Genomic DNA, 15,769 nt, shown 5'->3' with positions numbered 1-15,769 from the left:
TAAGATATCTCCAAATGTCTCTAACCCAGACCAAAATGAAATGGGATTAAAGTTAACAGGCAGAACTTGTTTGCGTCCATGAATTTGTGCTTTCAATTAAATGAGAGCTTCTCTTGGAAATGCGTAGTATCTTGTTGATTCAGAGAAACAGAGCAGATTTTTTTCATGAAAACATTTCTCCTTATTCTGAGATCTTAATTAATTAATTAATAAGTTAATTCAGAAAACAGGGCAGATATTTACTATTTCTCAAGTGAATGCATTATGCTTCCTTACAAACTAAAAAAATCAGCACAGAGCTGCTACTGTCACAAGACCATCTTCCAAACAGTGAGACGTTTTTTTGTTTGTTTAACCTATGACCCGACAAATGGCTAATATTTCTCCTCGGTCTAGGAAGTAAAGTCATGTGTCCCGTTACTTCTCATTTTAACGATTGGAGCTAAGGTTTGAGCAGATAAACACAACATTCTTCACAATTTTCCATTTGCATTCCTCATTCTGGAAAGGCTAAAGGCCGTGCCTACCTAGTTACAGTCACTAAGCTATGATTGGAAATCACTATTCGGGGGGAAAGGGGTTTCGCAAACTGTCAATTTCCAAAACAAAATCATTGAGCTTCTGTTGTCAGGAGCAGGATAAATCGAGGTTGTGAGGCGGATTTACAAGCGGACTCCAATCTGACCCTGCCATGAATCCTGCTGCACGGCTCCTGTGAGTGAAGTAAAGAGGGCTGCAGCCAGAGATGTTGCAATATGCTCCTGGCCCGCGTTAAATTAATGTAGCTGAACTTTCCTCGCTCTGATCCACACAATCTCTTTTTTTTTTTTTTTTTTTTTTTTTTTTTTACCAGCGGTGAATTTCATCCAAGAGTCAAGCTTAATTTTACCTCGAGGCAAACGCAGCAGCAGCGGGTCAGAACTCCTCTGTGTGTGTGTGTGTGTGTGTGTGTGTGTGTGTGTGTGTGTGTGTGTGTGTGTGTGTGTGTGTGTGTGTGTGTGTGTGTGTGTGTGTGTGTGTTAAAGAAGGAGATACTCACGATTTCTGTGGTGCAGTCGGTGGTTTCGCAGCAGGCTTGTTAGCTGACACAGTGCATCGCTCTGCAACGGAAAACATTCAAGTATCACTGTTTTGCATGGGTCTTGGTTTGTATGCGTGTTGATTACTTTTTGACAAGGAGCCAGACTCAAATCACTGTAGATGTGTGTTACTATTGTCACACTGGGGAAAAAAACCCAAAAAAACACTCCTCTGCTGTGCTATTCAATTAGAGTGTGTTTGTGTTTTTGCTTTGTAACAGGATCTTGGGTAAAAAATAAAATCCAAACTGAAATGCATCGCCTGACAAAAACATGAGGTGATGATTTATTTTTTTCAAATGGATGTACAGACTTTTAGAGCAGAACCCCCTTCGCTGTATTTTACATTCCAGTCAATTGTGTTTTCTTCTCTTCATATCAGAGAGGGAAAAACACGCCAGTGGGGAAATATTTCAGCTTTATATACATCACAAAGATCTCAAAACACTACAAGATGGGGGTTAACACAAGAGGAGCAGCTCGGAAGATCTTTTGATGAGCTGATGCCTGGGAGTCAGAGCGACTGTAATGTACCAAACGCAGTATTGGCTGTTGAAATGATATATAGCATGAGACAAAAGAGATTCCATCAACTGATCTAGATTTTGCTACACATTTGTGTATGTATATGTATGTTAAGTAGCTAACCCTTCCAAAGCTCAATTTTTATCCTCCCTGTGGGCAGAAGCGGTAGCGTTTCCGAGCACCAGGTTCCCTTAAGAAAACCTCTCATTTCAGGGCAGCAGGTTCTGACCGTTTTAATTCAGCGGCGCTCTTCATATCCTGCTAGAACTCTGACTGGAGGTCTAAGGAGGCAGCAAAGCTGGATCTGGGTCGGTCGCTGCTGGAGACCCTGCTGGGGTCTGAGCTGAAGGATTTTCTGGTAAACTTCAATGATTGAACTTGCAGGGAATCCGACCCGGTGGCAGCGATGACAAACATTGAGAATAAGTATATAGAAATAGCCAATCTTCTCGCTGGTGGTCTTGTTTGCTTATGTAGGTCATATAGAGGCATTAGTGACATTGAGTTTCATTACCAGTCAAAAGTTCCTCGCAGTAACTTTAAAGGGTAACTCCACTAAACCTGTGAAAACTGTTGCAAAATGATAACCAGTTTGTGACTTTTTTCCCCCTGAAAAACCTTAACTAGAGGGTTCATTAACTATCTTTTTTCTAGTTATCCGGGCTTGGGGACGTTACATTTTTCACAAAAGTCTCCTCTAAAACAATCCCCAGTTTGTAGCGACCCACAGCAGCAGTGAGAAATGTCTGGTATGTGTATGTTTAGCAGCCGGGGAGGTTCTAATGGAAAGACGCTCATAATCTGTTTACACCTGATCTGTATCTGAATACTGAACAATTTAACGGCCTTTGCATTTACACCTGGTCTTAATAAGTGTTCTCATTTTCTCAAATTGTACCTGTGTTGTGATCGGATGTCAAAGTGTAAATTAATTAGGCAGGGCTGGTGTTAACTGGTCAAGAGAAGCAGCGCCATGAACCGACTCCTCTCATTTTTAAATATTACTTTCTGATTTGACTTTCTGGTTATCTAGATATAGATCATATGTTAAATTCAAGTGTTAATAGTCACCTTTCCCTTCAATTGTCAAGCAAATTTGAAGTATTTGTAATTTGGAGGTGAGATTGGATTATTTTGTCTTTCATCGAAAATTCTACAATTGAATCATATATATCCATATTGCAGTGTATAACTTAATTTACTGTTAAAGAACATTTAATCCAACATTTCCCACATCTAAGTCAATACTGTGAGTTCAAACACCAGCACCTGATGATCTCCACTCACCACTGAAGTGTGAGCTCTGAAATAAATGATCCAAAAGTGTAATTGTCCATAAATGGCAGCACATCACAGTTTGTTACATTTCAGTCCCCACGTATTAAACCCTGACTGATAAAGTCTGAGTTCATATGTAGTGAGCGTTTTGTCGCGTTTTAACAAAACATTGACTCCCGAATCAATCAAACCAATTGGGCCGGTGTGTTTGAAACCATGTTTGTCTGATTACTAGTTGGGATGAACACAGATAAAAGCGAAGGTTTTGCAGACCGGCGTAGTCCTGTGGCTATGAATTCATTTAAACATCAGGCTGCTTTTTTTTCCATCCAGTTTCTTCTGGGTGGTGTTGCCTTTATGGCCCCTCCGCTGTTAATTACCATAGAGCCTGAGTGTGTGTGTGTGTGTGTGTGTGTGTGTGTGTGTGTGTGTGTGTGTGTGTGTGTGTGTGTGTGTTGTGTGTGTGTGTGTTTGTGAGTGTGGATGCTGGGAAAAACTTACTCTGGGTGTTGTAGCCTGAGGTCACATGCTGTGACTCCTAGAGAGAGAGAGAGAGGAGAGAGGGAGAGAGAGAGGAGCCAGAGGGCGATGAGTTGAATGAATAAACCAACAGATGTCATTATTGATTTCACAGCAGTACAACGGTGCCATTACACGGATTCAGATCATCTCGTCTCCCCGCGTCGACGCTCCACCTCGCTCTCAAGAACCTCGCTGGCAGGAGTAGCGTGACGCTGGGGGCTGAAAGACTTTTTTCTAATTCACTAACTAGCGGGCTCCAATTTACTACCTCCGTGTTTACGTTGCCTTCACCAATAATGTGACGTTTTTACATATTCAAAAAATGATTCATTAAAGCACTCAGCGTCGAGAAACACCTGCTGTTTCAGTCAGAATATTACTGCCGTTTCTGAGATGAATGTTGACTATAACATTTATGTCGATTTATAATGTGACAAATACTCAGACTATTTATGTTCCAAAGCGTCATCAAGGCTTTTCGTAAGGAGTGAGAGAAACGTCTCCCCAACTTCTTTCTTTTGAAGTGGCAATTATGTAGTCCCTGCTATTATTCTGCATTGATTTTAGGTGATTACTGTTGTCGTGTTTCAGCACTTCACGTCTCAGTTAGTCATCTGTTGCATGCCACAGTTTTTTCCTTCTCAGGAAACAGCAACCAGAAACCCAAAGGGTTCCAAATGGAGGATGCTGTTGTAGCTTATTAGGGATGTTTCACTTTCCAATTTAATTAAAACTGTTCTTCACATTTCTCTTTTTTGTGGGAAAACCTGTCTGAACTTATTGGCTAGCAGGCACCCGAGCTATTGTGGCTAACTAGCACTAGCATGTTCTGGGTAGCATTTTAGTGGTTAGCTTGCTAGATAGATCACTAATGATCCCTGTGAACAGTCACTGGGTTCACTCGTCCTTTCAATGCGACATTTGTCATTTGATGGTGCCAGGACACATTAACTGTCAGGTTGTCATTTGGCTCCGATCATGCCGAGGGGTCCTGGCTCGCGTTGAGTTTGGATGTCAGTGAGATGTGTTCAGCATGTGAGCACAATCCAGACAGTTTCTTTAACGTAGGACGCCATCATCTTCCCCCAAAAATCAAGTCTGCTGTCAAATACAGTAAATTATCACTAACAAGTCACTAATAATAAGGGACACAGGTTTCTAACTTTCCGGTGATCTCACAGCAAAATTGAGAATGTCATCTGTAAATTGTAGACGTACACATTTTTTTTTATGTTGTTATTATTTATTAATGACTAGACTTTGGAGCAGTCTACAGCACCTGCTGGTCTTAAAAGACAAAGTAAGTGTCCTGGTGGAGGAGGACAAACCTGGCAACCCCAAATGTGTCCAAATGAATGGCTTACAACCGACTTTAAATCATTAGATTTATCAACAACTAAAATCTCCATTAATTGTTTAACTTAACTTTTAAATAATTCATAAAGAGTGCATTGTTTCTGATATGAACATATTAACGTCTGCAGAGGAGGAGTGTCTCTCTTCTAGAGCGCGTCCACTTCCCTCACCACTATGTACACACAGTGAGGAATCTGAATTAGACACGCGGTACTTCATTAACGTTGTAATTTCATTGGCTGTCACTTGTGCCGCTGCGCAGGATGAGGCAACAGTAATCGGATTCCATCGCAGCGATCACTGCCGCGGTGAATTTATGAATCGGATCTAATTAGCAGTCTGAGGATTCTCTGTGACAGACCTGCAGTTAGTTTAACGACGAGCTGCCGAGAAGCGTGGGAGTTTAAGTGAAGGTTTTTCAACACTGTTGCGTCTTTTTTTACCAACTCACAGACTCACACAAACAAAGGAAAAGGGTGCAGTCAAAGAAGATGATAACAACACTTAAGAAAGCTTACGTTACCAGGATTGTAATCCAAAATCAACTTCAGTGAATGAGAGGCGATAGAGCTCGCACTGACCTTGTTGGGGATGGGGAACTTGGTCTGATCGGCCTTCCCAGGAGTGTGTATGGCTGTGAGGGGAGGAGGCCAGGAATGGGTCATCTCCTACAATACACACACACATTTGTACCACATTATTTACTACACATCATTTAGGATAGTTAAGCATTTTCTGGCACTAGTCCAAAGTTCATGTAGAAGGCATCCGGCGAATAACAATGATGAATAAAGTTGAGCAAAGTTGAGCAAAGTTGAGCGAAGGGACCTGCTCGATGCCGAGTCAGCGTTCCATCGAGGCCGCGCTGAAACGTCCCCCCTGCAGACTTTAATGGAACATTTGGTACAAACTGATGGGGGGCGTTGGGGAGTGCAGAGTTGTTGAATTACACCCCCCCCCAAAAAAAGCTGACTCCAGTTGGTTGCATTACAGCTAAACGCCACAGCAGCAGGATCTCGTTTCAATTATTCTAATCGCACGGTCTTCTCCGTTCAATTCCAAGTCTCAATGTGTAGGAGCTTCAGTTAGTTAACAAGATAAGCATATGAATGTGTGTGTGTGTGTGTGTGTGTGTGTGTGTGTGTGTGTGTGTGTGTGTGTGTGTGTGTGTGTGTGTGTGTGTGTGTGTGTGTGTGGTTGTTTCTCTTTCCCACAAGCATTAAAACGATGCATTGGGGCAATCTGCTCCCAAAGCAAAGCCTGCTATTTTTTACATTTTTTGCAGACTCCTGTTTACATTTGCGCCCTTTTTCAGGACGCCATAGCCCCACCTGTTGATGCACACATCTGTACACAGGACTGCCATGCAGCAGTTCACTGGGTCAGAGGGCTCCAAAGGTCACTGACATCACAATTTCCTATCGTGCGTCTCTCCACCCCCGCCCCCTCTGGAGCGGATGACTCATGTTCCTCAGATGACTCAGATGTTTTGGTGTGTGTGGGTAAGTGAGATGTGTATCTCAACGGTATTGAAGATTCTTGAGAATGAGTCCATGTGTGTGTTTTTTTTCTAAGATCGCAACGCACTCAGTCATGACAGCACACGGAGCGTTGCCAGGCAACTCTTCTCTGACATCATGGTGTGCCTCCTAGAAGAGTTCCTCATGACGGCACTCCTGATGGTGTGTGTGTGTGTGTGTGTGTGTGTGTGTGTGTGTGTGTGTGTGTCTGAATGTGTATGCCTATGAATGTGTTACTACTGCCATTGTGTGTGATTAACTCAGTCTGTCACCCTATCACACACACACAGACACCTACACAGACCCACATGTCACTGTGGATTTCCAGTTATTTTCTGCTAAGTCGTGTTATCCATCATATATCTATTCGATCTTAACTCAAAATGTACATTCACCTCCAACGTCTGCTGGGTGTGGAAGCCAAATGTTCTCTCACGTTTTCTTGTTTTCACTTGTGAATGTGTAGAAATGGCTACCAACAACAAACTTAAAAGTCATACTCAATCAGGCTATTCATTTGTTACCACAAAACAAATGGTTGTGCTCTCTGAACCACAAAACCCCCCGGCGGGATAGAAAAGCACATTTTTACCCAAAAGAAATTGTTCATCGAAGACATAAGCTGTAAAAAAAAAAAAACACATTATTGTCGGATTGTTATCCTTCCTAAGGTCTTTGAACTCATCATGTGTGATGAACTCCTCCGTCAGAAAACGCAACAAAATCGAAGCATAAATTTTTTATATTTCATTAAAACCACTTTATTCTACGTGTCTCATTTAAATTGTTGCCCTAAATAAACCGTTTGCACTCACCAGATCCTGTAAACAACATTAAAGCCATGACTGACTCGCCTGAGACCAACAGACACGTGACAAAAACTCTGAGAAACTTTTGTAAAATAAATAATTAAAGATATTAAACTTTAGTTTTTTTCTTTTTCTATGATTCATTGCATTACAACTGTCTTGTACTGCACTCAAGAAATGTTTAAGTTCTCTCTTCTTCTGGCCACAATGGTGCTGTTTACATGCTGGTGCAGTAATTGCAGTGAAAAACGAGGCCACTTTGGGAGACTATAATGTGACAGGAGCAAAAAAACGCCCAAAAACTGCTTGGGGTCCAGCGGCTTAAAGTATAGCCACAAACTGCCTATTACAAAAATTCAACATAAATGAGCTTAAGTGTGTTCCGGACTGATTGCTTGTTGACCAAAAAACTTAAAGCAAAACAACTCAAAACGATATTGTAAATGTGTTGGCTGAAGAGCAGACTGCTGCAGACCAGCCATGTTGTAGTTTACATCCATCTGTCCAAAATGTTATCACTTCAACATTTTATACTACACATTTGTGTGAATATTGTCAACTAGCATATGAATTCTTGAGGATGGCCAAAAGCATGATTGGTGTGGTCACATCGACCTTTGACCCCCAAATTCTAATTTGTTCAACCTTGAGGGCAAGTTGACGTTTGTGCCAAATTTGAAGAAATTCCCTCCAGGCGTTCCTGAGCTATTGTGTTATGTAACATGTTGTCATGTAAAAGCCAAAACTATTTGCAAAGCTAAATATCACTGATTTAAGTTGAAGTGACTCTTTAAACACAGCCACAGTTTATTGTTCTTCTGTTTAAAAGACCATTGTATACATCTGATAGATGCTAAAATGTAAGCAGGGATGAATTCCTCTATGGGAGACAGAGAAATGATGGTATAGGTCGCCAAACACTGCAAGAAGTCAATAGTATTTTGAAGGTTTGAAGTGGGTTTAAAGCAGCTTTAATTCTGTACACAATATCTCTGACACACACTGTTACCTTGAATTGTGAAAACTTCCAAAACAACAATGTATCTGTGACAACCAACTTGTAGCTGTGGCTTCACAGGATCGAGGGGGAAAGAAAAAAATAGACCGCAGGCCTCCGCTCCGATTCACCTCACCTCACATTCTGAACTCCCCGATCTTTCCACTTGACACGACAAAAAAACCAAAAAACAACACACACACTGAATTCAACGGCGCACCGATATTATTGACAAAGGCTTTTCATGCAGCTCACAGCGCACTATCTGTCACACAGCCTGTTGGACGGCACATTGATTTGTGAAAGGGAAGAGAGGTGAATGACAGAGAGATGAAGAGGGGAAGACGGACGAGAAGGGGAGGGAGAGAGAGTGAGGGATGGGATAAAAGGCGATAGAGACTAATACGGAGAGGAAAGGAAAGAGATAACTTGACATGAAGCAGTCAGAGAAGGTCCTTTCGTTGTGTTTGCAGGAAACACATCACTGTTTTGACATCCCCATGAAGAAACACAGCAACAAAACACTTCTTCTCGTGGAAGAAAATGTGTTGCTTGATGTGCTTTTGATGACAAGCAGATAGGAAAAGAGAGAAAATAGAGAGAAAGGGAGATGAAAGGAGGGCAAATGGTGGAAAAAAAGACTCCTGCATGAAGTCATCCTGCAAAAACAAAAACTTGTATAAGCATCGACCTGAGCCAACAGATCCCTTTCTTTTCTCTCCCCTGTCCTTTCTTCCTAAGATCAGACTCTCTGGAGGGAGACGGAGGTCTTTGTGAGCAAACAGAAAACAGCTGATAATCAGTGCAATTACTCCGTGTGTGTGTGTGTGTGTGTGTGTGTGTGTGTGTGTGTGTGTGTGTGTGTGTGTGTGTGTGTGTGTGTGTGTGCGCCCGAGCAACATACCCGCAAAATCTCTTCAACACAGCTGGAGTCATTTGGTAGGCTGACCTGGAGAAAACAAAGAAGAGAGAGAGAGAGAGAGAGAGAGACTCACGTCAACGCTACTTATAGCACCATTATATTACATGTAAAACAGCAGAAACAGAGAGGCAATGAGTGAGTAAGCAGATTCATCCACACCACAGTCGTTGCTGACCACTATCTCCGCCCATGGGTGCCTAGTTATAGTTAAAACTATGGGTGCTGGATTAGCCATAAGGCAAGGGGAGGTATGGCAGGAACACATTCAGTTAATTAACACCTGAAAGTGCCATTTGGAGCCTTTAGTCATGACCACTAAAGCTGCTCTTTCACTATAAAGCTCAGTTTACATATTAAAATATTAATTTTTTTCATTGTGCTCTGTATATTCAGAAGTGAGGAACGGATACATTGTTGTTCCACAGCGTATAATGCAGATATTTCAAGTCTGTCAAGATGAATTGTTGTAACGTAGCTGAGAATATCTTGTGTACTTTTCCGTAACTGTACCTGTAACTATTATTGTTTTGGCCGTCGTATTGTCGACCGGGCCTTAACGCTCCACTGTGACTGTTATTTCACTGTATGGTACTGCTGTGTGTTCGGCGAACGTAACCATATCCCAACTAACTTTGCTGGAGTGTGAACGTAAAGAACAGGACACTGCTGCTAACGTTAGCATAAACTCTGTTAGCTTCCAGTCTTGGTTTTACCACGGAGGGGTATGTTAAGGGGACTTACAAAGTAACCTGTTAACCTGCAAACTAATGTAACCTAGTTAGTTCATGACGTGCTAACTGGCCTTGAAAGTGACAACTAGCTACTACTGCAAGCTGCGCAGTAAGTTAGTTAGCCGGGCACGCTAACCAATGCGTCTAAAAGCAGATAAACACACCCTTTAAACCCATCCTTCAAATTTTGCTCATATACTTTTAAGAATTTTCTTTTTTTTTTTTATATAAAAACACACTCTATCCATCTCCGTAAAATAGTTTTTACTACAGCCCCATGTGCGATGAAATATAGTAGAATTATATTTATCCTCCTCACTGTGATTTATAAACACTGGTTTGTACATGTGGGCAGAGAAAAGCAGTGGAGGCACATTTAGAAAGCTGAGATATTTCAGTTTTCAAATAAAAGATAAAAAAAGCCATAAAGTGCCTGTGGTTTGGCCGGTGTTGTGTTAACCACGGGGCCATTTCACATCCACGATTCATGGGACTGACTTGAGTTTTATTTCAGGAGAGAAGAAGAAAAAGGAGGCTGCTTGAGCTTAAACATATGTAACTACTCTGATTGTGTGTGTACCAGTTCAGTGGCTGCTGCACGCTGCTAATCCCTGTTAACATGCGTCAATAAAGTGTTTGCTATTGAACAGGAGGGATCCGGCCTGAAGACTGAACTGACACCAGATGCCAGTAACACAGTTTAAAATGCTCATTAAGGGTGTACCCAAAATAAAATATAAATGCCAAACAATGAAAGTCAGACGGTAAAATAACAAATTAAATCAAACTGAAGTTCCTGCAGCTGGAAGTCTTTGCTGTTTCAGGTCAGCCAAAGGGCCTATTTGCTTCTAATGCAAACTACAGAGTTGTTTCTTCTATTTAGTCCAAACAAACCAAAAGTTACTGCCGCTGCTGGAAACACATGAATCTGAGAGCTAAAACCTTAAAAAAAAAAAAAAAAAAAAATGAATATAAATCCATTGCCAAATTATCGCTTCCAAAAAGCAATTGAGAGCAAAATAAAGCAACTGGCTGGAATTAGATCAATCCAACAAACAAGCTCATTAAAGACAATAACGGTACTGAGGACGGAAGAAAGAAGATGAAATGTACTCATGTCTGTCATGATTACAGTACCATGACCTCTCTCACACACCATTACTAAAACACCAACATGAGCACAGGAACAATTTAGTAACCATGATGAGGAGGATGACATCATCTTCAGCCTTAAAATCACTGACCGTTAACATAACAAAGCAATAAAAGTTATTCTATTTGGATTGTGTGTGTGTGTGTGTGTGTGTGTGTGTGTGTGTGTGTGTGTGTGTGTGTGTGTGTGTGTGTGTGTGTGTGTGTGTGTGTGTGTGTGTGTGTGTGTGTGTGTGGTAACAGAGTCTAAACTGCCTGAGCTCAACAACAAAAACCTCCATCTGTTTTCTAGACATGAGCTGTGCTTCCACACAGGCTCATTACTCTCTACATCAACATTGTATTAATGAGACAGTGAGTCAACAGGAAACCATAGTGGGAGGATGAAGATGTGTGCTTTCCAGATAAATATTTAGGCTGCTTTCAACCCAAATTTAAAAGGAAGAAATCTGTAAGGTCTGGACAGTTTGAGTTTAAAAAATTAACCAACTATATCAAACGAACATGAAGAGGTTACAGTGATAACGCTATGTCAAAGATGTGTTGCATAGATATCTGCTGAAATGAATTATAATAATAAATTTGTTCAAGTTATATGTTAGTTCACGATAATCTGTTAGTTAATGGTAATCTGTTAGTTCATGGTAATATATTAGTTCCAGGTAATCTGTTAGTTCAGGACGTTCTGTTAGTTCCAATTAATATGTTAGTTTAAATAATCTGTTAAATCAAGGTAATCTGTTAGTTCAAGATCATCTGTTAGTTCATGATAATCTGTTAGTTCAAGATAATCTATTAGTTCAATCTGTTAGTTCAAGATAATGTGTTCAAGATTATCTTTTAGTGAATGATAATCTGTTAGTACAAATGAATCTGTTAGTTCATGATAATATATTAGTTCCAATTAATCTGTTAGTTCAAATAATCTGTTAGTTCAAGGTAATCTGTTAGTTCAAGGTAATCTGTTAGTTCATGATAATCTGTTAGTTCATGATAATCTGTTAGTACAAAATAATCTGTTAGTTCATGATAATCTGTTAGCTCAGGACATTCTGTTAGTTCAAGATAATGTGTTCAAGATTATCTTTTAGTGAATGATAATCTGTTAGTTCATTATGATCTGTTAGTTCAAGTAGATCTGTTAGTTCATGATAATCTGTTAGTAAATGATAATCTGTTAGTTCATTATGATCTGTTAGTTCAAGTAGATCTGTTAGTTCATGATAATCTGTTAGTAAATGCTAATCTTTTAGTTCATGATAATCTGTTAGTAAATGATAATCTTTTAGTTCAAGGAAATCTGGAGGTTCAACATAATCTGTTAAATAAAGGTAATCTGTTAGTTAAGGACATTTTGTTAACAAAAGGTGTTAGTTCAAGATTATCTGTTAGTTCAAAATGATGGGTTAGTTCGAGGCCACCTGTTAGTTCAACATAATCTGTTAGTCCAAAATGATGGTTGTAAACATAAAGGACATTTAAATGTGATTTCCCACTTAGTTATAAAACACAGCTGACAGACAGAAATGGAGACGCTCATATGTTTTCAGGCTCGCTGAGTCTGTCTATTTCCGTCTATACATCTGTCTCATCCCGCCTCAATATATCCGTCGCTGTCTATCACGGTTGTGCTTAGTTCACTGGAGCACAACGGAGATACTACCAGGCTTTGGTGTTTGACTTCTGTTTGCAGTACGGGCCTCTGAACAAGATGGCACACCGTATGCATTATAATAAACATCACACCACTTTTCACAGATAGAAGTCTATTCCGAGCTCGGCGAATACAAATTGTCTTTAATGGCTTTTAATACACACGTGACTCCTGCGTGTGCGCGTGTGCTACGGTGTGTGCGTTTGTCTAACTGTGAGATCACGGTTAATGTCAAGGACTAAGAGATGGAGGGAATATGAAAAAAAAATAAAATATGAGTGAGAGCCGGAGAGGAAGTCTGCAGGAGGAGAGAGAGGACAGAATTCAGAGAGAAAATAGATACCAAAGAAAAATGAGACAGAGAGAGGGGAAGAGAGAGGGGGGGGGGGGGGGGAATATAGCTGAGGCAATTACTGAGGCAGAAATCCTTTCTCTCTGAAATTGCTGCTCAGATAGATAGACGTCTACACACATGAACGCACCGGCTCACACACACACACACACACACACACACACACACACACACACACACACACACACACACACACACACACACACACACACACACACACACACCAAGCTAGAGGCAGATACACTCAGTCATAGACAGGTACAAGTGGATACACAGGAAGACACGGTAACACACACAGCGTTGCAACTAACCCACTTCCATTACGGATTAATATGCACATCAGAAAACCCTGATGAAAACCATCATAAAAAGCTGTGACGAGGGAATATTTGGCATTTTTTCTTAAAAAAACGATATAAATGATTATTCAAATGCAAAAAGGAATTTTGAATTTTTCTGCTGATTGGCATACGAACACATACTGTGTAGGTATTTTTCCATGGAGGCAAAGCTCTCTCTTATAACTGCATGTCATACACAATACAGAACGTCTCGCATATAACGTTACATTGCGAACAAAGATTTTCAGAGTCATCCGTGGGGAGGGGCCCGTCAGAAATGATGGACAGTCGGCTAAAACGTGTAACTCTTAAGTCATCATATGATGGGTAATAAAACATGAAATGGAAATCTTCTTCATTCTCCCCTAAGGTCACTTTCACGCCCGTGGTTCGGTTCAGTTGGTTCAGAGCATAGGAAAAAAAAAAGATACATTGTTTCCTGTTGGCTCTGGTCTGTTTCGTGTTCACCAGTGTTCAGTTTGCTAAGAAAAACTATGACTCAATATGTGGCTCGAAACTCCTTTTTTTCCATGACTAAGATGAGAACTCACCAACGTCATTAAACACTTAGTGTGACTTATATATTAATTCATTAATTAATATTGTTTACGAAAAAGATGTTGTTACATTTTTTTTATTATCAAAATGTTTCTATATTTTTGCTAACAAAAAAAGAAGGTATAATAAACCATAAACCTCCGGTTTCTTCAGCTCATTAACATACATACAAAGAAAAAGACAAATAAACAAAAAACAAGGAGATCAAAGAAGAACAAAGGTAAGGATAAACATTTAACTATTATGCACACAAATTTACCCAAATAGTAACGGTTTTCTTTGACTAAGATATCCTTAAACAGGATGAGGTTGACTAATTATGATATAAACTAGCAAGTTAATTTGAAACTGGAGTTGGAGTAAATCAAAAAGGACTGACATCTGCATCATTAGCACTACTCACTTATTGAAATGAAATGTATGTTTATATCTTTGTTCTCTGGTGTCACAAAGAGCTGAAATAAGAACCGACCATGAGCCTTGGGGGTGGTACTGTGCTGTCGTTACGTTACCTAATAACCCGCTTTACACCTTGCATTAAAATGAGTTTCGGGTGGTGGGATTACAACCGGATTGTGCATGAACACATGAAAGTACAGGTTTAAATGCACCCAAACGGAATTGAGGACAAATCATGATCTGATCGGCCAAACCACCTCCGGAGGCGTTCAGGGACGTGCTGTGAACACTTTGAACCAAACTGTTAATGCATTTTCAATCCACATACTGTACAGGAACTACAGGAGGAAGGAAATACGAAACATGACATTCCATTGTTTGAGCTGAACAGAGCGATCGGATATCAGTGTGGACAACAGAGACACTCATCAATACCAGGTGAAGATGTAATAAGATTAAATCATATCATGTACAATATGGGGGAACTCCACATTCTTGTGGTGACGGGCATATGTGTTACCATGGTTACCAAATCATATTGCATTACATTTCTGCATTCATATCGATCACATTAAGATCATGCTAAATATATTACATCTGTTATCATACAATTAGGATGTTGGTCCATTTTTGCTTTCGAAACCAAACTAATTTCAGCTTTGAAATTGTTCTCTGTCTAATATAAAAAACCTTCTAATGTAGAATGTTAGCGTGTCAGTAACTTCATTTGATAGTTGTAAGGTGTACATATTTGTATTATTTTCATATATTTATGCCATTACTATTTCATTTTTGAGACTAGGATACATCATCCTAGGTAACATTGCAGCTCATCACTGGTGGAACAAGTCAGACCGGGCTTGTATCCCACAGGTGATTGTGTGACAAAATGAAAATAAAATGAAATAACATAGTCTATCCAATCAAATGTGATTATGTATAATTAACTGATCCATCTGTATCAATAACATCTTAGTGTCATTTGTAAGTAATGATTTGATCCTGGTGAGAGTTTGACCGTTAGTCCTGTAAATGGTCAATTAATGGATATTGAGTTTAGCTACAGAAGGCATTGATTAGTAATGAATGTTTTCTTTATAAATAGTTAAGCTGAGACCTGACTTGAATCCAGCAGATCACCAAGTGCTTCGTAGCAATTTAATTACCTTTGAATTGCCATCAAAGCTGTCTGTGTTTCTTCGTAAAATGCAACGCAAAGGCTGTTCTCTGACACCACTGAGAGAGCATACAAAGAGTTTCACTGTAGACAGTCGAGAGAAAGAGACGAAAGAACTCCCGTTGCATGTGCACAAAGAAATCTTTGACTTTTGTCTAAATTCTGCTTTACATAAGACTACACTGTAGTTGTCTTACATGAAACAATAATACATATTTCATACGTCTCTGATCCTAAGAAATATGTTTAATTAACTGTTGAGCTTTGAGACCTTGATTTAAAATGAACGTGAAGGTCCAACAGTGAAAAGTAGTAATCTGATTGGTTGATCATTGGCATTGTGATCACTTTATCAAATATTAAAAACAACCTGTATACATACAGAAGGTTGAGTAGT

The 15,769-nt window shown here is 39.9% G+C and overlaps 1 protein-coding gene across 1 annotated transcript in view; it reads right to left on the bottom strand.

The window, feature by feature from the left end:
* The window catches only part of aff2 (AF4/FMR2 family, member 2), a 114,491-nt gene that overhangs the window by 64,366 nt on the left and 34,356 nt on the right, over positions 1–15,769 (bottom strand). Inside the window, 4 exon segments of the mRNA XM_054598171.1 lie at positions 1,040–1,100; positions 3,384–3,420; positions 5,342–5,428; positions 8,991–9,035. Of these exon segments, the coding sequence (XP_054454146.1) occupies positions 1,040–1,100; positions 3,384–3,420; positions 5,342–5,428; positions 8,991–9,035 (230 nt within the window).

This window comes from Anoplopoma fimbria, chromosome 4 (genome assembly GCF_027596085.1).
Source record: "Anoplopoma fimbria isolate UVic2021 breed Golden Eagle Sablefish chromosome 4, Afim_UVic_2022, whole genome shotgun sequence".
NCBI classification, from domain to species: Eukaryota; Metazoa; Chordata; class Actinopteri; order Perciformes; family Anoplopomatidae; genus Anoplopoma; species Anoplopoma fimbria.
Note: the sequence above shows the minus strand (reverse complement) of the source record. Positions and strands in the feature narration are given on the sequence as shown.